The sequence below is a fragment of the Aphelocoma coerulescens genome, chromosome 7, assembly GCF_041296385.1.
Source record: "Aphelocoma coerulescens isolate FSJ_1873_10779 chromosome 7, UR_Acoe_1.0, whole genome shotgun sequence".
NCBI lineage: Eukaryota > Metazoa > Chordata > Aves > Passeriformes > Corvidae > Aphelocoma > Aphelocoma coerulescens.
In genome coordinates, this window is record NC_091021.1 from 30056017 (window position 1) to 30081088 (window position 25072).

Sequence of the window (25072 nt, forward strand, 5' to 3'; positions counted from 1 at the left end):
CTTCCTGACTTCCTACACAGTCCACTACACAAAGGCAAACTCCAAAAGATGGAGTTAGAAAATGCCATGAGTGAATTTCATTGGAAGTTTGCGGTGGGAGAAACATTTTATTTGGATCAGGCCAGCTTTGTAGAAAGTCTAGTGGCAAACCACAGGCCACATCTAGTCTTCAAGGAGCAGTGAAATAGCAGGCTTACAGTCAAAACCATCAGCCCCGTGTAAACCAAGGCTTCCCTTTGAAAAATACAGCTCTGCCAGTGATTTTCCCTGTGGAGCAGGCGATGGGAAGCTGTGCTGGCTGCTGGGGCTGCTGTGGTGCGACTGCTCTGCGGGTGTCTGCAGGGAGCGGGAGGGGAAAGCATGGATAGCTTGCAGCTCCTACTCCACAGCAGCTGTAGCTCCCTTTTTCCAGGTGATGTGACCAGCCTGGAACAACAGAAAGATTTTGGTGAGTGCAAGAGTGATTGGAATGTGATTAACAACGCAAAGTTCATAGATAGGAGACAAATTTGGAGGGGGGTATAAGCAAAATGGTTAAGAGGAATAGGGTGCAGTAACAGTTGCAGCAGTTCTCCTGCATCCCACTCCCGGTGCAAGTGTGGGCAGTGAGACCACGGCACTGAGGAGCAGACACTGCCTTCCTCCCTCTCACATCCACTTCTGGCCCCTTCCTCAGTCAAGTCTCCTTAAGTAAGGGAACTGTTGTGTTATTCTACTGAATGGGTGCTATTAAAGTCAGCCCCCACTGAGTGAAATAAATAATGTGGCATTTGTTTTCTCAAGGAGGAAAATTACAGATGTATCAGCTGTACTAGACTCCTGTCCAGTGTCCAGTTCCAATTCCTAATGAAAGTATTGGGAAGACTGATTTTCAGCAGAAGCACATTATACCCATTAACTAACAATATACCCATCCGGAAGTGTCAGATGAAATTTAGGGGTTCCTGGTTAAGAATGTCACTTAAAAGGCAGAGTCAGTCTAGAAAAATACAGAGAAGCTCTAGCTCTACAGCAAAGTCAGTGGGGGGGAAGAGTATCCAAGAATGTATAGTCCAAGTACTTGAACCATGCTCACGCTCGTTTTGGAGTATTACACCTGCCAAAGGTTCACGTTCCTCAGAAGGAAGGAATGTTGTGCAAGCTACTCTTTCTCTAAAAAGATGCAGGATGGCTTTGATGGATAATCAAGTGCAACATGTGGAAATTTATGCTGTGGTTCAGGTGGGAAAAGATGGCTTTAAAGAAGAAACATTGATCTCTTGATGTTTGAGAGAAAGGAAACTATCAGTACATTTGTGATTGTATGACGCCCACTTTAACTGTTTCGTACATTACTTCCCCTCATACTGCATTTAAAAATTCTGATGCCGTATGTTTTGTAATAAAATGCATTACAAAACTGATGATATGATCCTTCTTGCTAATAAGAGGCAGTTTATTTTATTACAGTCCATTAAGTAGAGCAACTGTAGCTGCTCCTTTTATTCAAGGGAAGCACTTCCTAGAAATGGGTCTTAGCTGACTTTCTGGAAAAGCAGTATAAGCAAGATTAAAAACCAATTTTGCTTCCTTTTACATTCTACATCACCCCTACCTTCTCTTCTTTTAACGGTGTCAAAAGACCCTTGAAGTGATACCTAAAGCAAATTTATAGAGTTTTCCTCTTTGCAACATGTCGTATTAACCCTTAAGGACTTGCATAATTCCACCAGGCACAGCACCTGGGACAGGCTCCTCTGACTGAGATAAAATCCACTTAGTGAAGGACCATTTCCCCTCTCTGATTTCACTGCTGGAAGCACTTGGTTTCTTTGATTTGTGCTATGTGCCATATATACAGTCGCCTCCAAGATTTCATGGGAATTATTAGCTTAGAAGTTACTGTGAGAGGGTAGTGTCCCAGGGAGTGAGAATGGGAAGCCAGTGAGGAGAGTTCTGAGAAGGTGACAGGGGAACCTGTCATATGTGAAATGAATACAAAACGAAGGAGTTCTGGGGAGGTAGTTAATTAGGACTGGGGAGGAGCCAGGAAGCACATTAAGAGGGGACAGAACCACAGTGAGGATTAATAGTGAGAGCACATCTGAAGTACATATGCCCCATGTGCTGTTTGACTATGAAGGGATTTATTACTGAATGGTATTTAACAGTTAAGAGTAGTAATCATACAGGCATAATAATCATGGATTAGACATGGATTTTTGTATAGGATTTAGATTTCATTTAAGTTACATGAACACTGCATTGGTGGGCAGAACTCAGCATGCCCTGGATTTTCCATCTAAGTACTTACACCATGGATATCACAACAGCACAGTGAGTGAGCATCACAGTAAGGAGCTTTCCTGGAGATTTTGAACACCAGTGGTGTTGTTATGCCTGGGGTAAGCTCCATAAGACTTTTGCAATAAAAGGCGTCAATAAGCTTAGTGTCTTCTGCAGAGACATTTGACTGAGGGTCTAAGTGAGACATTTAAACGTGTTTCTGTCATGCTTAGTGTATTTCAAATGTCTGTGCAGAGAAAGTAGAGGGCCATGGGGTACGAATTCTGACTGGCAAAGGCACTGAACTGGCTGTCTGTGTTTGTGACAATGCACATGTTTGCAGAGAGCTTTATAAGAAGAGTGACCAAGAATTTCATGCTGAGCATAAATGAAATCTCTTACCCATAATTCCAGAAAAAGAGTTCTCAGAAGACAAAGCTGGTGATGGTAACTACCCCTGTCAGCCCAAAGCAACAACTACTCTCTTCAGGTGAAACAACTCAGTTTCAGGCTAGTTTTAGCTGTATTCCTGATCTAGTTGCATTTTGGTGCTTGAGGTCTCCCTGAGTCGTGTGCTAAAAAGACAGACCTGGTCCTGTAAAACAGAGGTTCAGCTGCTGTTAAAATCAGTGAAGGACTCGAGGTCTCTATCAGAGCTCCCAGTGACAGCACTGAGTGAGCTGGAGCAGTGTGGCATTCCCTGGTGCCAGCTACTGGCCACCCACTTACAGTAACGAGGCCGTGTCTCCATCTGTCCATGCTGGTGTCCCCATCCCAGGATTCCAGTTGTGTTAGCTCACATCGGAAACATTATGGGCAGCCTGATTTGCCAGGGCTTGCAATAGTCCTAAAATAAGAACAATGAGCTTTGAAATGAATTCCTGACACAATTGGTTCTTATTTTTATTGTATAGAATAAATATACATTTCTCTACATTTATGGATTTGGAATAGACATTGCTCAAGAGTCTATGACTTTAGTCAAAGTATTTTAAGTTGCCTTAACATCTTTGTCTTTTTTCATGCAATGGACTCTTGAACAGAGCACGTAGTGTCTGTTCTCTCCTGAAACCTTGTTTCCAAATCTGGCATCTTCTCTCACATGCTGCCAATGAAAAATGCTTTATTTTATAATCTGAAGTTTCCCTTAGCATATGGTGCCTTTTTTTATGCTCTAGAGATTCTCACTAGATAACTGTTCACAAAATCAGGCTTGGGATGCCGGTGTTGGGAAGGAAAGTCAGCTACCAGCCTAAATAAGCTGCCATGTGAATAGAAGGTCATCATCTCATCCCATGCTTTGTACTTAAGCCCACTCTGAAACTAAAACAACAGAGGACAGGTCCCATGTTCAACATGAAGTGTTTGCTCTGACACAGAATTTCTAATACTGGGCAGAACACAAATAATAAGTGCAGATAGGTCACTAAATTGCTAAATTGGCAGACACCATCTTACAGTATCAGATTATAAAATGTTGAAAATGTGTTTATATAGGTGATGTGGAAAGGAGGCTTGAATCGAGATTGAGTTGGGTGCACAAACAATAAAAAGTTGAGTGCGTGTTTGTATGACATCTAGCACAGTGAGGTCCTGAATCTGACTGGGATATTGGTTGTTTCCAACAAAGAAATGTGGTTTTTCAATTGAAAATGGCCCTTGGAGATGTAAGGGTATGACAACACTCCTGTGGAATATATATATACACACAGGATTTGGGTTGCTTTGGCATATACTGGGAGTATACTGCTTCACTTAAGCTGTTTTGAGCAATAACTCTTCTGATAACATCAATCAAGGACAGACAAAGGATCAACACAGGAAGTTCATATCAAAGGGGGAAACTGTACATCTATTCTTAAAAATCTGTGTATTTCCCCAGATGAACCTATACCAGCTCTAATCACTTTTATTTAATTATTTCACACTTCCGAGAACAAAGAACGCTCTAATAAACAGGTGAGAATTAAAAGCATGTGGCAATAACTCTATTGTAGCAGGCTTTAATTAATTTTCAGTGTTTATTCAAATGTCTTCTTTGTCATGTTTCTGTAGCGTTTTAAAATAATTCAGTTTTTGCTACTGAGTACTGCTTCTTCTTTGTCTTGAAGCACATCAGTACTTGCTGTCATGGGTAAGCCATTATGAGGTGTTCTGATGCAGCTGAATAAACAGTATGATATTCTGAATGCATCTTTACTGATTTTTTTTGGAAGCTCAGTGGTGGCATAACAGGCTCATGGATTTCCCAAATTACTGGTTTTACCTGGTCTCAGATTTTTTTTTTTTTTTAACAAACTAAATAAAAGAACAAAGTTTGCCTAGAAGCAGAGAAAACATTATAACAAGGGGTGATTGTGCACAGAGTGTGTGTTGACAGTTCCTTGTGATGCTGTGAGCGTAGATGTCATGTGCTAAAGAGATGTCATAGTGGGATCAGCACCTTCCATTTTGGAAGGCTCTGAGAGCAGCAGCTAAACTGTGTCAAATCTGCCATTTCCCTCACCTAGTCATGGACAAAAAAGAATCACTGGGGAACTGTGGGGGCAAATCTTCTTCAGCAGCTATAACAATAATTACTTGCAAACCCCTTCATCTTTAAGAGGAGGATGAATCCTGCAGAGCCTGCATCTCTCATTTCAGGAACCTGTGTGCAGGCACTTGCAGCCTTTGCAGGCTGCAGCTCTCAATTAAAGATGCAACGAGCTGACCTCTGCTCGCTTCAGTCGGAAGTTGCCTTCTGACAGGTTGCTAATGCCATCCACAATTTGTTGCCCCCAATCTAAAGTGAAGAGTTGTCGGAGCGGGAAGGAATCGTGGTGGGCTCTGTGGGAAGTGTTCATTATTTTACCACTGCTGGTCACACTTAATAAGATCCTGTTCTTGGAACCTGTAGGAAAAAAAAACCACAACCAGGTTTTTGCAAGATCAAGAGATCATTATAGAAGTTTTTAACTTTCCTCGAGCAAAAACAGAGCTCATTTCTGCTAATTTGACTGTAAAAGAAAAAAGCCTTCATTATTAGTGATATTCCAAAGGAGCTTGCAGCTTTTTCACCATATCAAGCTTGTATCCTGCTACTTTCCAATTTATCAGTCACGACCACAGGGGGTCTTCCCTTGTATGCCAATATTGTGAATGTTTGCTTTTCTGCCTTTCCATCCATCAGGAGAAAGCTTGGGGACAGAGCTGATGACCACAGGACAACCTCACGAGCGCACACCAACTGCTTTGTGCTGCTCCTACAACTAAAAGCAGCTACAAACCCCATTTTGCTATCTGGTTTGAGGAAGTGTGGGATTGCCTTGCCTGCTGAGCAGAGCAACTCAGGGGTTGAAGTAAATATATATATCAGAAATTCTCTTCCTTGTGGCTGTTATTCTAGTGGTGAATGTCACCTTCCATGGTTGTAACCATCACTTCTTTTTCTGTGGTAAAGGGAACAGGACCCTTTTGTAGCCTTCCATTGACATTTCTGTTTCTCCTGCAACATGTCTGCTGCTGGCTCAACAGCTCTGAGGGTACAAACTTCCGCCCTTAACACTTCCATGACCCGAGTTCAGACTCCAGAAGCAACGAACACAAAAATCTTCTGAAGGCATTTGTACTAATTTTTCAGATGTGGACAGCTGTCCATCAGGAAGGGCAATCATCTGCCAGACACTGATTTCTGTTGAGCTGGATTGGCTCTGGAGTAGCAGAATGAAGTGCAAAGGACTCAAAGTTCAAAGCTAAAAATTGGGAGTTAAAAAGCACAGGGGTTAACTGCCTTGCCTCCTGTGGCACAGGAAGCCTGTCTGCAGTGGGAGTCCCGATCTGATGTGTAAAATAAATATCCTTCTTTCTTTATTAATTCATTCTGCCCTGTGCTGCCAGATCGGGTGGGTTTTTTTTCTTTTACTGGCAGCTAAATATGTTGCCTCCACAGCACTTGGAATTGAACCTGATCTTTTAGCTGGGAATGTAAAAACACTAACAATGCCTCACTCTGCTGCTGCAGCTCAGGATGAGGAAGAGCTGCACGTTTCCTTCACGCTGAGCGTGCCCTATAGCACAGTTACAGGATCCAGGGCCACTCTCTGTCCCATTTATGCTGGAGCATCCAGCACGCTCGTGACCTCTCAGTGTAAGAGGGCACAGCACTGCCCGAGCCATGGCGTGGTTCCTGCTCTGTTTGCAGGCTCTGGCAGCAGCCACCTCGCTGCCCATCCACCCTTGACTGTAAGGAAGCGGCTCGGAGCCGCTGCTGCTGGAACTGGAACGTGGTGTGCTCTGCTATTTGTAGTTTCCTGCTGCCGACACTGGATACGCAGTTACTATTCCTCCTGCTTCCTCCATGAACATTAGAATGGGTCCAAAAATAATTGAAGGCAGTATGTTCTGGTGGAATATTTTTGCATTTGCAGAAATTTCCTCTTTCTTTCGCTTGCCAATTTTGATAGGGAGCCTTTTGAGGCTGTTTCAGCATCTCCAACTTGGCACTGCTGGGAGGCACAGGAATGCTCCCCTGATCAGTGATGGCACAAAAAAGAGTTTTGGCACCCGAATACAGACTTAAAACTCATTTTTAAGGATGATTATAGCATGTTTTAACCACAAAGTTCTGCTTTAGCTAGTGAAGATGAGAAGACCCAAATGCTCTAAAGGGCAACAAAGCCCACACATCTAGAAAAAGAGAAGAAAGCTGTTTTTTTTTTTATTTATTACTTTGATCCTCGAAAAGGTTAGGTTATAAGAGACTAGCTATCAGGAAATAATGTAATTAAGATGTACATGAGGTTCACAGACTTATTGTGCAGCATCTTTCAGATGTAGCCATGTGATTATTTCTAAATTAACGTCTTCCTGGCCTGGATGAAATGCTCTCAATGGTCCACATTTGGCAGAGTTTGGGGTCTTAAAAGTGTGTCTTAAATTACCCTTGATATCTATTTATAGGGAACAGATAAAGGTGGGTGTACAGCTGAGAAGCTGCTTTCTCAGGAGCTGGTAAGGGTTGAAGAGGAAAAACCAGGAGCATGATCTGTGGATAGCTTCCAGAAGTATCAGTGTCATTTAAAACCAGGTCACTCTGAGTTTTTTTCTTACAAATCGTGCACATTATAGAAACTAATTCAGAAATATTTTCTTGAACCCTCATGTTTCTCAAGACCTCTCTGTATTATTTGGCACCAGAGTCCTGGATGCCTTATGTCCTGCACAGGTGCTGAAGAGGTGCCACAGACAAAACAGTCTTGAGTTGAGGAATTTTGCTCGGTTTAAAGCTTATGAACACAAACTTCTGATCTTGATTTGAGTGTTGAGAGGAAAAAGCAGGAAACACTGCCATAAACACCTACTTTTCTCTGGCTTAAATTTCCCTCATTTTTGTCTTGGTTTATAACCAGTCCATCAAAATTTTTTTGGTGGGCTGGTGGGCAGCGGGGCATGTCAGGGATAATATTCACATAAGTTTGTTTTTGCTGCTGTTACAGCTGTTCTCTGGTTCTTAATTTTTTTCTGCTGTTGTTCCTTAGAGTTCCTACCCTGACATGGGCCACTCATCCCTCAGGTGTGACCCCACAGTGGGTCTCCAGCCCTTAACAACCCTCATTTTCTTTCCCTAACAGCTTGTATCCAGGTGTTCTCTGGCTGATGAATGTTCTGGCCCCATGGTCAGGCTCTGGCCTGTGGTGGTCCCTGATGGGGCCCCCCCCTGGTGCCAGAGCTGGTAGGAAGTGGCTGGTGGCAGCTCAGGACCCCCTCAAGGCCATCTTGTGAGATCCAGGGGCTCTGCCAAGGGGGCAGTGAGACCCAGTGCCAACTGTGGAGCCACCTGTGCCACCTCACCAGCTGCAGAAACTGTCTGCCCTCCCAGCTCCACAGGTTTGCCAGAGCAAGGGGAAACATTGAACTGACTGTTTTATGGGATGGGGTAAGGAGGGCTGTACACCCCAAAGTCCAATGGAAAGCTGATATCCTTGGCTTTTCATCAGACATTCCAGCAACCAGACATGAAGCAACATGACATGTCAGGAGTGGTTACGCCACAGCTCCATCTCTGGGCCTCAGACACACTTGGGTTTGGTAGGGGAAATGCCATGATTCTGGTACCAACCAGTAAACATCTGTCTGGCTGTTCTGTTCTTAGTGGCAGCTATTTGGAGTCACAGGAATGTCACACATTCAGCCAGGAATAGAAACAGGGTCTATAACAAAGTCACCAAACTCCTACAGCATTTTCAACTGAGTGAAAATTTCTTCTGAAAACTGAGAGGAAGATCCCTCATCTAGGGGGGGAAATTTTCATAATTTACACTGTATTTTCCATTCACGTGGCTGTTGTCTGTTTATATCTTTTACTATTACATTCCCTATCCAACCAATGAATTAATTTCCACTTAGACAGCAAGCAGTTCTCTGTAGATGATCTGTGCCCAGAAAAGGCCATTTCCATTTTAAGGAACAGAAAATCCTTTCCAGGAATTCCTGAGTGTTTGATGTTACTAAGTGTGGTGGAAAGGTGCAATATTTCAAAAAGCAAGCAAAAAATGCAGATGTATAAAATACGCCCAGATGTCATTAGTCATATTTTTGTGTTCAGGATCTGTAATTTTCTCCCACCTTCAACAATAAAATTCTTACTTTTTTATTCAACATTGTAGGAATCACAAGCCTTACTTTGTGCATGGCTGTGGCTTGATATGTGTCAGGAAAAAATACACAGATCTCTTACTCTGGCATTTAGTAGGAGCATTCAGTGTGAGTATGTTGGAAGTGGTGCTCTGCTATAAATACAAAGCTATTTGTCACATCACACATCTCACTAATTTTCTAGTGGGTTGACAGTTGGGTCCATTGTCTGGAATAATTTAAAGTGCTGTAGCCTTACTTACTGTACTCTATGAATCATATACACAGATATCCATAATGGAAAAGCTGTATTCATGCAGCATGGAGGTTTACACAAATACAGCTGTGGGTCTGAATCTTCTGCTGGTGTAAATTGGCCTCGTTGGAACGACACCAATTTATCCTGGCCATGGACTGCACCAAACACATGTGAAAGGGAAAGATCTGGCAGAAGTATTGGCTTGTCCGTCACCATCTGTAAACACAAGACGAACACAAAAACAAACACAGCATTGCATTTAGGCCCTGGCTTAGCAAAGCATTTAGATGTATGCAGAGTTCTATTTTAAAGCTGCAAGTGCTTTGATTTAATTAGGCTGTATTTATAGAGTGGCAACAGGAATTACAGCAGATTGGAATTTTTTTGTTGTTGAAACGGTTTCCATAAAATTTGTTAATTCATGAAAAGAAAGTTAAATGTGCTATTAAAGTTTTCTTTAAGTCCAAAATTTATTCTGGAGCCAGTACCCTGCTGCCTGAGAGCAGCCATTTTGCTGGTGACTGTGCAGGTACCCAGCCCACTGTCAGGGCCCTGTGGGCACTGGTGGACATTAATGACCAACCTCAGTGCCAGCTTTGCCACAGGCCCTGCTCAGCCTGGCCACAGGCACTGCTGAGCCAGACACTGATCCATCAGTTCATTCTGTGGCATGACCTGGGACATCCCTCATTGCTGTGGAACTGTGCTGTGGTCAGGGGCTGCATCTGGTTACCCTCACTGATCCTGACCTGCTGGTTGACTTCATAGCTTAAGCTTAGACTTGTCACCAGAGCTTGTGTGATGTCCTCTTGTTTAAATCTGGTTGCTGTCAGGTTTAAACCTCAGGGGCTGTGGGACAGGCTCTGGTTAAAGAGGCCCCTGTTCTACTTGTTGGGTCTTAGTTTCTGGCTCCTTATCCCATAGGGAGCAGCTAGCCTGGACAGTCAGCATCAGCCCTTTGTTGTGCTGAATTTAGCTCAGAGGCTTGACTGGAGGGATTTTTCTGTATTCCAGGTAGAAGTTGTGATTCTTTAGACTGTTGGCATTTCCCATGTGCTCCTTCACGGAGGTGTTGCACTTCTGTTGGCCTTTCCCAGCCGTCAAGGTGACCTAGACATATGGCTGGTTCCAATTAAATTGTAGTTTTGATTCTAGTCTGGAGACATTGGGGGAATTAATTGATTGTCTCTTATAAAATTAGCTCACATGCAAATCTTTCCTGGATCGTGCCCTTGCATGTCAGTGTAGACCGTGTGTGTACCACAAATCTGTTGCACAGTATTCTTTTTTGTTCAAATACTGGCTAAATTCAATTGCAAAAGATGTGAGAAATATGCTTTGGTTTTTGTTTAATTGAGTTGTTGTGAATACTTGAACTCCCTTAATGAGATAGGAATAGACCTTGTAGCTGGAAACTTTTTAAACCTCAAGAGGGGAACTCTGGCAGTTACTGTTATTATTTCATTTATATTGTGGAAACATATAAAAATGAACTTGCTTACTGTAGATGCTCTCAGTGTGGAACTTTCTGTTGTAGATTATTCAGTTTTAACACTGGCTGGACATTTTTGAAAATACAAAATGCACGTGGACTCTTAAATGGACCTCTCTTTAATAAGTGATGTATGCTTACCTCTAGCATTTCCCAGCCTGTGAATCATGGATATTAAGTTCCTTCATAGTTGGTGAAAGTACTTGATAAAACAGATCTATTGTTGCAAGCCCTTAAGTGGCTACAGTGCTTGCCTTGAAAAAATTTATGGGGTCCACAGATTGGAAGAGATTGGAAAGCACTAATCTAGTAGGGATTTCATCTGGCTTATAATTTGTGATCTACCCTCTCCTCAACTACAGGCAAGACATTCTTTTAAATTAACATTTTTTGTCTCCTTGTTAGCAGCATAGGGAGGCATAGTGAGAGAATGCACTTATGACTACCTGGATTTCAAAACCCTGCCTCATATTTTTCCTAAGTGCCCTTGAACTTGCTCATATTCAGAACGTCACCTGAGTTGTGCTTGTCAGAGCAAATCACATAAACACTACTGGTCTTTGTCAGTATTTATGCAGGGAACTACCAAGAGAAAAGATACTGAGGCGAAGCAGAAGGTACTGACGTTGATCCAGCAGCTGTTGCTCTCCCATTTTTGTATCTCCTTTTCTAGAACTGATGCCAGAAGCACTGCACAAGTTATCCTAAATGATGTCAGCTGGAGTATTTAAAAAAAAAAGAATCAACATTTCACAAAGTCCTATTAGGATCTCAGCTGGGATTGAAAGATATCCATGAACTAAAACAAGTGCAGAGAAAGGCTGTGTATCTTAAGAAGCTTTAAAAGAGCTGGGCTCTATTAAAACAAACAGCAGGAGAGACAATGAACCCACCTGGTCCACGCTGGAAAAGGTTAAACACTTTTTTAACTTATAGGGAAATATTGACCTTGGAGAAAATGTGCATAAACTGGATGTGAACCTTGTGTAGATCAGAGAGTATACGAAGAGCTCAGTAACAGGAGCAGAAAGTTTTTGGAGCTGCTTCTCATAGGAGGAGCCAAGCTGTAGCACTTCACTCGTTTTCAGGTGGAGCTTCATCTCTTTATGAAAGGAAATTTTATCCTGTGGTTAGCTGCCAAAGCAGTGATTGGACTTGACCTGAATGTCCCCTTGGAACTGTTTTCTTTGTATGTGTCCTATATTGTTCCTCAGGATGGTGTGGCTATAATGGTTATCATTCAGCCTTTAATTAACCGTATGAGTTTGATATTTATGGCTCAGAACCTAGAGAAAAGATGATTTGCCACAAGCCTGTTCATAATTAATTCCAGCCGTCATATAGTGTTCGATAGATTTGAGATTTATTATTTCCAGCATGTTTAAACAATTTCATTAATAAATATATTCAGTTCAGTGGCTGCCAAGTCCATGAGGGCTGTAATCCTCTCATCAATACCACTTGGCATAGGGTGTGCTGCCAGCCATGTGCTGGGCACATTATCCTGTGGTGCTCTGCACCGCTGTGTTCAGAATCCAGTGCTAAAGCTCCTCAGCAAGCACTGACAAAAGCCAGAGAGCAGAGGTTTTTATCTGAAATGATGTTATAAATCTCATTTTAGCTGATGTAGAGCTGGACTGTGCACAGCCTACATACATGCTCTTCCATATCCGTGTGTTTCTCGTCTGTTCTCAAACAGCTGTTCTCACCCTGTACTCACTGGCCTGCCAGATGTTACAAATCCAGGGAAAATATGGAGTCACGTTCTTTCTCTGTAGGACTTATTCATGACCAGCTTGAGACCTGCTGTTTGGTCTAACACTTAACCTGGATTTTCTAGTAACTCATCAACTATGATGACAAAACATGAAGTTAAGGACTCATTGTTGCCAGCAGGACTGATGCTGGAGATGTGATCTGATACCCTAATATCAAGTGAAGTTGCCTCAAGACCATATCTATAATAATTACTGGTGCATATATGATCACTAGTGACAGTGAGGCAAGATGCTTTACAATACATGGGGAAGAGACCCTTTGGATCATTCTTAGCTCTTCTGACTCTCTTGTAAAAGACTAATTTCCTTAATAAAATGTAGCATTTAACATTCTTCAGCATATGCATTCAATTTCCTTTATGTATTGTTAGAAACAGGACTACAAGAGATAATCACATTGAAAGTTTATCTTCTTTTTTAAGTGTTCTTAACCCCTCGCCTGCTTCTCAGTCACTGGAAAACTCCTGACTACTTAACTGGTCTCCAGGTTTTCTACAGCAATGTGGAGAAGTGCCAGTCTGGGAGACATTGAGGACAGTTGGTTCATGTGTTTTTTGTGATGTAATGTCCAATCTTAGTTATTCTGCACTGCTGTTTAGTGTGAATTCATGACTGCAGGAGTGATTAGAAGGCTTGAGAGCAGAATTATTTCACTGGCAGTCAGCATGACTCCAACTAAGAAGCAAGTCACAGGAATAATTAAAGATCAATTAATTTAATGATAATCACTAGACTAGGTGTTAAGACAGTCTTTTTCGTGGATGGGATGAGATCAGTTGATACATTGCTGTATAGCAACATTAGAGTGACACAGAAAATCTGTTTGCTGAGACACTGTGTCTGGCTTAAACTGATCTCATGGGGCACATTCTCCACACTGTGATATTTATTGTATTAAAAACTCATTCCTTTGACAGGGAAACTGACTTGTCAAAGGATCTTGAACTTTTTTCCAGGAGCCCATGTTAGCCCCTTCAAACTGGGGCAGTGCTTGCAGGGTTGAGAAAAATTGCAGTTGTTGGGTCATTGCCATGTTCACATCCGTAATGGTGCATTTTAATTAAACAAATGAGGCAGCACACTTGCTTCAGGAACACAGGAAGCATCAGAGTTCCTCATGTGGAAAACAAGTTTCACTTGAAAGCTTTCAGGAAATATTGCTGGTAATATGGGCCAGGTTAGACTATGCTGACAGACCTTCATATCAGAACCTCCTGGCCACACACTGCAAACTCTCACAGCACCGTCACAACTCACCTGTCATCTGGTATTTTCAGAGCCTCAACTTGGAATCATATTGTTATGAGAAAATTGTTTAAGACCATTTTAGAGTTTTTTGGTCAAAGAAAACACAATCCATTGTATCGCAAAAGGCCCCATTTTTAGGTATTTCTTTATTTAAATTCCATCATTGTTAAATAAATCTTGTGAGTTGTGATACTGTGTAATACTTATGGTTTCCATGCATCCTCGATCAGGAGGATGAAAATAAAAAGTATTCCATGATGCCAGACCTGTGCAATCAAGAAATTCCAGTACTCTCTTCTGGGTACTTGGGAAAATGTCTGCAGTTAAGTAAGCATTAAGCAGAAATCCTTGAGAGGTCACTGAAGGAACCAGCCCTGGTATCAAAATCAGGGTGGACAAATCCAAGCAGTCCTGTGCCAGGCTGTGCTGTTTGGAGGGGCAGGTTGGTATTTCTGCCCTGCACAGGACTGTACTATGTGGAGGCACCAGTTCATCTGGAACTTGTTTGGGTACCTCAGACGCACCAATCATTGCTTAAGGTCGGCGTGTCTGCAGTTTGCAAAGCCCTGGCTGCTGGCTAAAGCAAGAGTGAATGTAAATACTGCTTATTATTCATTAAGACTTGAGAGGAACATAAGTTTTTACAAAAAGCAAAAGCATCATTAACCCTACTTTAGCCCATAGTGAATCTGCACCATTTTTAACTCTCCACTGGTCCCTGTGCATCTTGCTTGATTTTCTCCTGGCTCCAAACCATATGAAACTCAAAACTCTTCATTCTCTGGGCTTTTGTGTGGGATGTGAGAGAGTCAGGATGAGACTCCAGATCGTACTGATAGGGGATAATTTCCTACTGGAAAACAGGTCTGGTGAAACCAAAGCAGTATCATAGAAAGATTCAAAGTCTAAACTGAAAGTGAGTCTCTTTCAAAAATGTGCTGTTATCTACAGACAGAAGCTTAAAAAAAACCCACTGTTTTGGAAGGTGGTACACATCTCATCATTGAGGTCTATCGCTCAGTGTTGCTCAAAATTCTTGAAGGACATCCTTTAAACTGTTGTTGTGTATTTCAGTTGATTTAACAAGACAAAAAAAAGGCTAATCATCTCTTAAACTGCCTTTCTTTTTCTTGATAGTTTATTATTTTATGTTAAAAAGGAGAAGCATGGTTTAACTTAAGCTAGATTCTCATCCAGCAATATGTGTATAGATTAGATGAAGGAAATGCTCCCTATCCACAGAACAGTAGATTACTTGTTTAAATTACTTGTCTTAAAAAGATCCCGATTCGACTTTGCTGAGCATAAAATATTAAATTTACTGTTTATTTTTAGTGGATTGCTGCCAATTTTCTTCTCCCGGACTGTCTTCAGATTGTTTAAAACATTAAAAAAATGTTCTCATCAAACATATATCTACTTACAAGAAATCTCTGTTGGTCTTTCCACAGAGACATAAAATTTTGTTGTTGGGACATGAACTTTGCTGTTATGGAATTTTCCTTTCTTTATTACCTTTGTGGTTTTCCTCTTCTCTTTTTTTTTTTTTTTTTTTTTTTTTAAGCCCACAAGTATGGCAGATTATGTTGTGCTAATGTTGCTTATTAAATCTTCATAAAGCGAGAAAAAGGAATCCAAGGAGAAAGCTTTAGATGTCTCTTCAGGTGTAGTAGGTTGTTTCATTCTGTTTAATTGGCGGTAATGTTTGAAAACTCTGACCTCATCCTTGCAAAAATTTTGTTAATTGTTTCCTGAAAAATGGTGATAGGCCTGGTCAGCTCCATTGGTAGAAATGACAAGGTAACTGTGTCACTGATATTACTCTGGACCTGCATCTTTGTAACTTGAACCAAATTTGGCTTTTAGGAGCATTTATCAACACAAAATACAAGGCTGGTGTAGAGTCTATAGTTGCAAGTGTATTTTCATAAATAAAAGATTAAGAAGTCAGGCGTATGTGACAGATTTTTGGGACCAGGTCAGTGTAGTGTGTCTGCTGACACTTGGAATGTTTATTTGCCTTTTGTTGAAAGGGATATTCAATGTTGTTTTTGCAAATCCTCTCCATACAGCAGAGCACTCCCATGCTGGATTGAGTGCTCAGCATGAAATGTTGTTTTTCCTGCGGGAATCTAAGGTGACCCATGCAGGGCCTTTTCTCTCCTCTCAGGAGCACATCTCCACAGGGAATGGGGAACTGACCCTGAGCAACTACAGCAACATACAGTGCCTCAGCAGTGGGCTCTGAGTGTTCTTCAGGTGTCACAGGTCAAAAATAGTTATGCAGTGCTAAAGAACAAACCAGCTTTTTACTGGAGGACATGTAAATGTTATAACAAACATCTGGACTGATCTTTTGACCCTAAGGTGGTTACTTAGAAGCTGCATCACTGCCTTTTTACCTTAAAACACTTTCTCTAACACCAGGGACTGAATTGACCTGACCTTTGCTGCCTCTATAATTAGTTTCTCTTTTTTTATAATGAGTTAATGAGTGGGGTGAAGGGATGGGGGGGAAGGGGGCTGTTGTTGGTGTTATTATTATTATTATTGTTGTAGTTGTTATTATGACAGAGTCCTTATTAATGGATAGTTCCCCAACTTACTGGGATGGAGATAAGGGAACATGATTTTAAAGGGATCCTGCAAAAAAAATGTTTGCAGGAAAGAAGAGATCTGAGATTGCAATTGCCTGCAGAGCTGTAGTCAGGGGTAAAGAATGAAAGGTTCTCACTCTGAATGCATTTAGTCTCTAACACAACACAGAACAAGCTAAAACATAAATGCACTATCTCTTAGCTGACTTGTGACAGCTCATAATGAATGAACGTTCTGCAGATTGAAATGTCACACTGACGTGCTTCTGAATAAGGAATGAGTTTCATCAGCTTTATTCAATATATTTCTATCTCTGTCTGAAGTATTGAACAATCCATTTTGCTTGGGAATTTATTTGGAAGTGGAAGAAGTTGAAATGTGTGCTCTCTATAGATATTAATAAAGTACCTTTTTTCTTTTTTCCTCCTCATTCCCAAAAATAATAAGTGAAAGGCTGGATTCTGGCTTTGAAATTGGAAAGATCTATGAAATAAAAGTGTAGAAAGTCAACTGGCTATTTGAATGTAGTATTTGGAAACTTCATATATAGATAAAAAAGAAAGGGGTTTGAGAAAATCACATTGTAATACTTACAGAATTTTTGGTCCATTTATGGATTAAAAGTACTTTACAGACTGCTAGATCTTTGGTCAATGAAGCAATCCCTGATTACAGTTCCCTCTGCTGCTATCTTTCTTTATATGAAATTCCCATTACTTATAGGAAGAGACTATGGGATCAAGCTTACTGAGGAACATGTTTTATGAATTATTTTTCCTGACCTATCATTCTGCTAATAGTGAAATTTGGCAATAATGCTTCCATTTCTCAACAACAGTTTATTTTAAAGGGGACCGTAGGTCAGGTGATTTTGTCTGTGTTGCATACATTTACCTCAGAAGAGGACTTTTATATTTTGCACTGTCTCTTACTGTTTCCCTCCTTGTCTAACTATTTTTTTTCCCTCTCTCTTGGGTGAACCCTTCTAGATGTTCGACTGGATCAGCCACAATAAAGAGTTGTTCCTCCAGAGTCACACGGAGATCGGTGTGAGCTACCAACACGCCCTGGACCTGCAGACACAGCACAACCACTTTGCCATGAATTCCATGGTGAGTTGAGGGCACACTGTGACCAGCACAGGAGGGAGGAGAGGGCCAGCACAGGAGGCCACCTCCAGTGCACAGGGCTCTATGGACCTGTGAGAGGTGGTGTGAGGAAGGTCAGGCTGGCTGTGACAGCAGCAGTGTTGCTCTGTCTACACAGACACTGATCTATGGTTACTTCCTTGGCTTAAGAGCAGCACAGTCCTGCGGAGTTTGTCTACATTTTGAAGAGCAAATACAGTATTTTTTAAGTTTTTGACATTTCTTTGACAGGGAATTAATGCAAGCTGTAGGTGGCACCTTAATAATTTATGCTTCTCCCTCCACACCCTGCTAAGGTACTTTTCAAAACCTTGAAAAGGAGACACTAATCAAGCTGTCAGTTCTGGCCACTGTGGGATTTTGCCTCTTTCAGTTGTTAATCGGTCAGAACTTTTGAATGCAAATCAAAATACCTTTCTTTTTTTAAAGAGAAATATCATCATTATACCTTTATAAGTGCTTTGCTAATTTTCTTATTCTTTCCAGACACAAGGTATTTGTTCTGGAAACTGCCCTGCTTTCAGCACAGAAATGAGGACAGGATGTATTGATGTTTTGATCATTGCAGTGGGATAGAAAAACGCATGGATACCCCCTGCTGCAACTGCACAGTGCATAGATGAGCCCTCTCTGAACACTCTCTGCCAACTACAGCAAAGCTTGCCCTGAGTAAATCACTGCTGCAGGTGAACCTCCTCCTGCTGTGCAGGGTCAGGCTGCAGCTGCACAGGGGCTGACACCTCGGAGGTGGTTGAAGGTGATGGTGTAAGTCACTGGAGAGCCACACCTGCTCTGGTACTGGAGAGCAGCTGTCTGAAATGGGAAAAAGAGATCCTACCTACCCGAGGAAGCTACAGACCTCACACTGCTTTCATAAGGTTACAGGCATTAACCCTGGGATTCTGGTGAAATTCCAGGTCAGGTAATTAACTTCTCTGACCTGAATTCCACAGGCCATTTCCACCTACCTAGCTATTCCCCACTTAAAGCACTGTGCCTCACAAGGGCATTGCATAACAGTGGGAGATGACAAATGTTTATAATGTGTATTAATGTGTTTATTGTGATTATATCTGAACAGAGCACTGAAAACCAGGCTCTAGGCGCCTGATTGTTAAACTTGCCATCACAGTGCCATCTAGCAAAATCCAGGATAACACTGCCTCCATATAACACTGCTGCTCTCAGAGTCACAACAAGTAAATGTGTCCTGGGGGTTAGTGCATTAAAATTCATTTGACTAACTAAGATGCAAATTTGGTCATAATTCTTCAGAAAATACTATCAGAAGAGTCATGCTGAAGCATCTCCCTTTATCCTTTTTTATGGTAATAATACCACAAAATATGGTAATGTAAAATAATGTTGTGTGGTATTTTTCTTAAAATAACAGGCAGTTAGGCTTGGAAAGAGATCGCTGCTGTTAATAGAAAATTAACGAGTGACAGGGATAGGCCACCTAATGAAAGAAAAGTTATTTTCCTCAATTTTTCTTCCATCTGTCCCCAAGTGAACCTTTACGAATGAGGAATGTGAGGAAGTGAGACATTAGCAAAGTTTTTGAGGGGAGGAACCCTGAAATGTAACAAATATCCCAAACACTCCCTATAGGAATATAACAGATACAGCTGTACATCATTATTCATATGCTACTTTTCTTTTAGCTGTAGTTGAATTTTAGAACCAGAATCCCCTCTGATGATGGGGTGATGTCTTCTCTTTGGTTTTGGATCAACATCAATTCATACAGAAAACAGGAACAGTTTATTCAGCTTAAATTTCTCATTTGAAATAATTCTTGTGCTGTGCTCTTTTAGTAGCTTAGATAAATTCTTCAGCAGATTTCAGTTGTCAGAGATAGGATAATGAGGCGTGGTATTGTTATTGGAAGTATGGCAAACTCAGGTTAAAAAAGACTCTAGAATTCCTCACAATCAAAAAGGTTTCTCTAGACTTTCCCTGTTGCTGAAAGGCTTCTATTTGGGTTATACATCTGCACAGTGGCCTTTTTAGAGGGCATTTCAATGCCAGGGTTGCACAGGTTGGGAAATGAGGTGAGTTTTCCAGCCTGAAGAAATTGGCTTGTGGAATTAGACAGGGCTACTGTCCTGCAGAAGGCTGGGCATCCCATTTTTGAAACAGCAGACGTGGGGGTATATCAGGCTGAAAGGACATTTGGAAAATAGTGGGGAAAGGGTAATACCATTAAGATGTGGCTGCTTGAACTAACCTGGAGCTGCTGTTCTATGTGAGCATAGTGCTGCCCTCAGCAGTGATGTACCAGTTTTTTAGATGGAGCAAAGTCTTTGCCAGAAAACTCTGGGGTGAGTCCTGGTTTCCCCAGAAGTCAGTGTTGTGAACATGAGGGTGTTGGCATGCAGGAGACATCAGCTTGCTGCATTAGAGTGTTGGGCTGCATACAAGTCACTCCATAGGTAGTAAAGCATGCAGGAAGAACCAGAGGAGACTGAAACTAAAGTGACCTTTTTCTCTCTTATTTTTCATGGCAATACCTTGTTTCTGTTGTTCATGCTGCCATTTGATTTCTGTTGGAGACTGTTGGAAAATGACCACTACATATTACTTGATAATGTTTATATTGCAGTAAGAGCAGGAGATTTAAGGCACTGTTACAGCTCCTGAACACTTTCAAAGGAAGAAATGGGTTTTGCCTTGCTGTCTGTTGCCAAAGTCTCTGCTCCTACAATGTTAATATACATAAATTGTTTTTGCCCCTCAAAAATATTCTTGCATTAGATTACCCACTGATAAACATTTGTGAAGTTCAGGATTAGGATTAAGTTATGTAGTGCAGAACATGTTAGAGAAACTGTAGCTCTGGTGAATTTGCTGTTGTGTAGTTGCAGATAGGTACTCATTAGTGTTTATAATGCAATATTTCTCAGTCTCTTCATGTAATACACTTGGCTGCAAAAAGAAAATGTCAGGAATTCTTTCCAGTGTCTTTAACAGAGAAAGGGGAGATTATTACCCTCACATTTGTTTGCTGTCCCAGGTAGAGTACTGTGACCCACACAAGTCTGAAAACTTAGGATTCTGGAGAGCTTTAATAAGACAAAACAAGTATTAGGTTTATATCTGAGGAGTCTACAAGCTCTCTCATACTAATTACAAGACTCAGATATTTAGCTACCATGCTTCGGGCTCAGGACATGGAGATTGGTTCAAGAAGAATGACTTTTCAAACCCAGTTAGATGGTGCTTAAGTGTTTTGTTTGTTAGTTGGGATTTTTAAATATATATACTATATATATAATATATTTTTTTTTCTGAACTTTGAGAGTGAGCTAGATCACCCTATAAACTTTTTTTTTTTAAATGGGAATTTGCTTTTAATTGTGATTTTGCTAGAAATTTGATTTATAATTTAGCTGGATCTTTTTAGATGCAGTACATCAGCAACTATTGGATTGAGAATAGCTCAGCTGTCAGAAGTCTGAGTAATAAAATAATAAAATCTTGAAGCACTTTTTTTGGCTGTGGGGCTTGGGCTTGTTTATGGTATTGGATTTTGTTTTGTGTTTTTAATACATTAAGATCAGTATCGAGTGAAGATCTGGAGGAGGACAAAGTAGCTAAAGATGCCTGTATGTTTTGCAGGGAAAAAGCCTCTAAACTTCAGTGGAAGTTGATCAGATCTTGGATCTCTGAGGTGTTTGGTTTTGATTGTGTTTGTTGTTTGGATTTTTTTCTTTACCCTGTGCCTAGTGTCCTTTAAGCCTGGCATAACTAATAATAATTAAAATATGATCTTCAGTTCCTCTAGAAAATGCAAGCTCCTAATGCTTATTGGGTCATGCCTTTTGTTGCATGATCTTCCTGTACATCTCTGTAGGCATGCTGTGACCAAAGCTCCTTCTCAGAAAAACAATTTGCTACTCTTGTTTGTTACAATAATAATTCTTCCTTTTAAATGATCAATGTGGGATGTGGGGAAATCATATATTTGAGGTAATAAACTGTAGTGTGGTATTTTTCTTTCAAATAAGGAGCATAGATTATTTTTTTTTCTGTGATTCAAGGCAGTGCTTGTTTTCACTTCAGTTTCAAAATAAATTATGTTGCTCTTTATCGCAGCTGTATAATGTTTATACTGAAGCAATAATACTTTCCACAAAAATGAATACTTAACTCAGGCCTTTTTCAGGTAATATCAATAATCTAACAAATTCACTAGAAAACAAAACCTCAGTGTTTCAGTATGGCACAAAGCATACTGGGCTTGGATACCTGGTGTACATGCCATTTGTTCTGACTGAAGTTATTTGTATTTCCCTTGCCTGGACTTTTTTATGCCTGGATCTGATAACTTCCTTAAATTATGAGTTCCTGCTTTCTGTGAGGCATGCACACAAAAATGGGACTGTTAAGTGCAGATATTGCTGCCTGTCCTGCTGGATGGGAGTTACCTGTCTGACACCACACAGAGATCCACGTTGTCCTGAATCACAATATATTTCAAACACATTACAATTATTATGTAAAGGCTAATAGTGTCTGTTGAAAATTCCCAACATCTGTCTTAAATTATTGGTATTTTTCTGTATGTAGGCTGAGCTAAAATGCCATCCAATACTACACAGACCAATAATTGGTCTTGTTCTAGAAACTTAAAGGTCTTAAAGATATCTCGTGAGGGGATTTTTGTCACTGAAACATTCTCCTTTGGATTTATGTGTTATGCTTATTTCACATATGGTTTCTAAAGTCACAGTAGCACAGTGCAAACTGGTTATTTATTTAGTTTTATTTTAAAGGAATATTTTAAAGAAAAACCCTTCAGCAATCAAATTTCATTTTCAATTAATCTGCAGACCCCTTCTCTTGCAGCCCACCTTTGCTGCTGGCCATCACAGTATCTCACCTAGTCCTCTTCAGAATGAGATGAACACAGCCTTGCAGATTTAATGCTTCCCACTGCTCATTTTTCTTTTGTGAGTGTCAGGCATTCTTTTCATAAGTGTATCATAAGAAAGTGTTGTCCCAGCCAGGCTTGGAGGGTTTAATTAGGAGGGGAGGTCTCCCAGCATGCCCACGAGATGATCAGGGATGAATTACTGTATTTCCCTGAGGGAGATCATTCCACAGTTGCAACTCCACTGCTGTCAGTGCTTATTGCTGACACTGAGGGCTCTTAGCACGTGCTGGGACCTGGGCAGTGCTTGCTGTGCTGGAGGGAATGGCTCAGTTAAACACGCTGGGGACCAGAACCAACGCCTTGGTTCAGCCACAGAAATGGACTGAGATTTGGTGGACAAAGAGGGGAATGTGAACTTGGAAGGCATTGCTCAAGGCTTTCCTAAACTGCAAAAGAAGCTCTTACCTATCATGATGTTGGTGTACATGTGGGAAATTTCTGTTTTGTTTGCCAGCCCAGTGATTTTTAGAAGGCAAAAATCCCCTTTTTTGGACTAAAGTTTCAAAGCTGAAATAAAGCCAATAAAAAATTACCTCTAACATGAGGAGTGCTTTTGAAAAGTCTGCACATACATGTGAAATAAAGTTTTTTCAATTCTGAAAGATATATATTAGCTAAAATTTCACTGTACCCTAGTTTCATGACTACGGAATGTCAACTGAAGTGCTTTTACTTCTAGACATTAATATATTGTTTTCTCATTGTTTGACCTATTTTGGTTATATATAGCCATAGATGAGTGATCCCTTGCAGTCCTCTTTGGGGACCCCTCTCAGTTTTGAAAGAAAGGTGAGGTTACATTAAATTTAAAGTGAGATTCTCCATGCACCTGCTATGGTGGATTTTCCAAGCTTAAAGGTAAAACAAAGTCACAGAAATTGGTTGCTCTATTGAATTTATTTCATATAAAGATTGAAAGATCCCTGTAATAGTGACACAGAAAAAAAATCTCAATTCACCCAGTTTACAAAAGTGAACAAACCAAGGGGAAAGGAAGGTTTAACTTTGTGAAATGCCATCAGATGATTTTTGTCAGCATAGATTTTTCCATTTTACTCAGAACATTACACATTGGCAGATAAAGATGAAAGAAAAAAAAAACTGGCTTACAATGTTGTTCTTCTTCAAGGTGGAAAAGAAATGTCTTGCATTTTGTGAATTGTGGTCAGTTAATGTTGGGGTTTTTTTCCTGAAAGTAAATTATGGATTGCCTTGAAGCTGTAGTGCATTTTACTTCAATCTGCAACAGCACTACAGAAGAGCACATCAGAGGTGATACTGCCCTTGAGTGCATTTGTTGCTCAAAAACGAGTAGGAGAAGCTCAGGAGTCTCTGTTTTCTGAGCCTTTTCCACTTGGTGCACAAAGAACAGTGATGTGAGCAGGTGATTCCCAAGCTGCTGCTTGCTTCCTGCTGAAAAAGCTGTGGAGTTAGTGGGTTGGTACCCTTCCATGAAAAATTCTCCTATAGGAAAGAGAAATTTCATCCTCATCCCTGTATAAAAATATAACAGACATAAAAATATATAAATCTCTCTGGCTTAAAAGCCAGACTCAGAATATCTGCTGCAGTTCAACTAAACTTACCCTTGCCCTCCTGCTGGGTAACACATCTATGCACTGGAGCCTTTGGGAGCCACAGAACTCACAGTTGTTTCCTCCATGCCCATTGCATCGCAGTGGCTGAGATAATTCAGCATGGGGAAAAATAAATAAATAAAATCAGAATAAAAAAAACATTTACTACATGAAATCAAAACTTCTTCTGGAACCTTTCCTTCAAACACAGCAAAGTTCCATGGTGCAACTCAAACGAGTTATAGCAGCTGTAGTGATGCTACACTACTTTCTACCAAAAGGATTGACCTGAAATGTTGCAAAATTATCTTGGCTGAGGTTTACTCATGAAGAATTTCTGGGAAAAAGGCTTAAATATTTAGCCTGATTTCCAGTTTCTAACCTAGTGGGACACAAAGAAATGTTTGACTGTGGCTGGTGATCAAAATTTCAAATCATAGTGTCTTTTTTTAGTATACTTTAAGCTCCAGAACAATTCTGATTGGTTTCTCTAATTGTACTGAAAAAAAAAATATTTCTTTAAAATTAATGTAATGATTTTGAGCCAAATACAAATTTTAAGAAAAGGCTTTGTGATAAGGGGAAAAAAAACAAGACTGAAAGCTGGGTATTGCTTTAGATCTATGTTATTTGTGTGGCAGTTGTCACAGTCATAGTTCTACCAGGCAGAATTGTGTGGCTCAAAGGGCTGGGGCCCAATCTTTTTCCCCTTTAGCACCTACCGTTATGATGAATGTACTTCATAGTTATCCCACACACTTTGCAGACATACTTTGCCCTGCTTTACAACTTAGTTTGGACCTGTGCCTACTTTGGCAGTGCTCTGTTGCATTTCATGTTTGGATTGGCAGATACCTTTCCACGTTTTGCTCCCACTCACTCTGATGAGATCCTGCTCCAACAAACACTTCAATCTCTGATTTATTATTTGCCCATGAGTAATGCTGCTAAAATCATCAAGGTTGTGTCTGTCCTTGTGCATGAAGGTCTTGCAGATTCTACTCTTAGAGATTTTTAAAGCCCTTTGGAAATAGTTTTGAGAGACAAGAAAGCAGCAGTAGGTCAACATTAGCAAAACATCTCAAATTTTGAGATGTTCCTTTCCCCTGATGAGGAGGAAAGAGAAAGGAAAAGTGCTTACATCAAATGACTTTCC

The 25072-nt window shown here is 40.7% G+C and overlaps 1 protein-coding gene across 17 annotated transcripts in view; it reads left to right on the forward strand.

The window, feature by feature from the left end:
- KALRN (kalirin RhoGEF kinase) overlaps window positions 1-25072 on the forward strand; it is a 503525-nt gene that overhangs the window by 222981 nt on the left and 255472 nt on the right. For all 17 annotated transcript variants that reach the window (XR_011152025.1, XM_069021109.1, XM_069021107.1 and 14 more), the window contains one exon: window positions 17242-17364. Coding sequence is in view for 16 of the 17 variants with exons in the window: in XM_069021109.1 (XP_068877210.1) it covers window positions 17242-17364 (123 nt within the window). In the remaining variant the exon portion in view is untranslated. The remainder of the gene's footprint in view (window positions 1-17241; window positions 17365-25072) is intronic.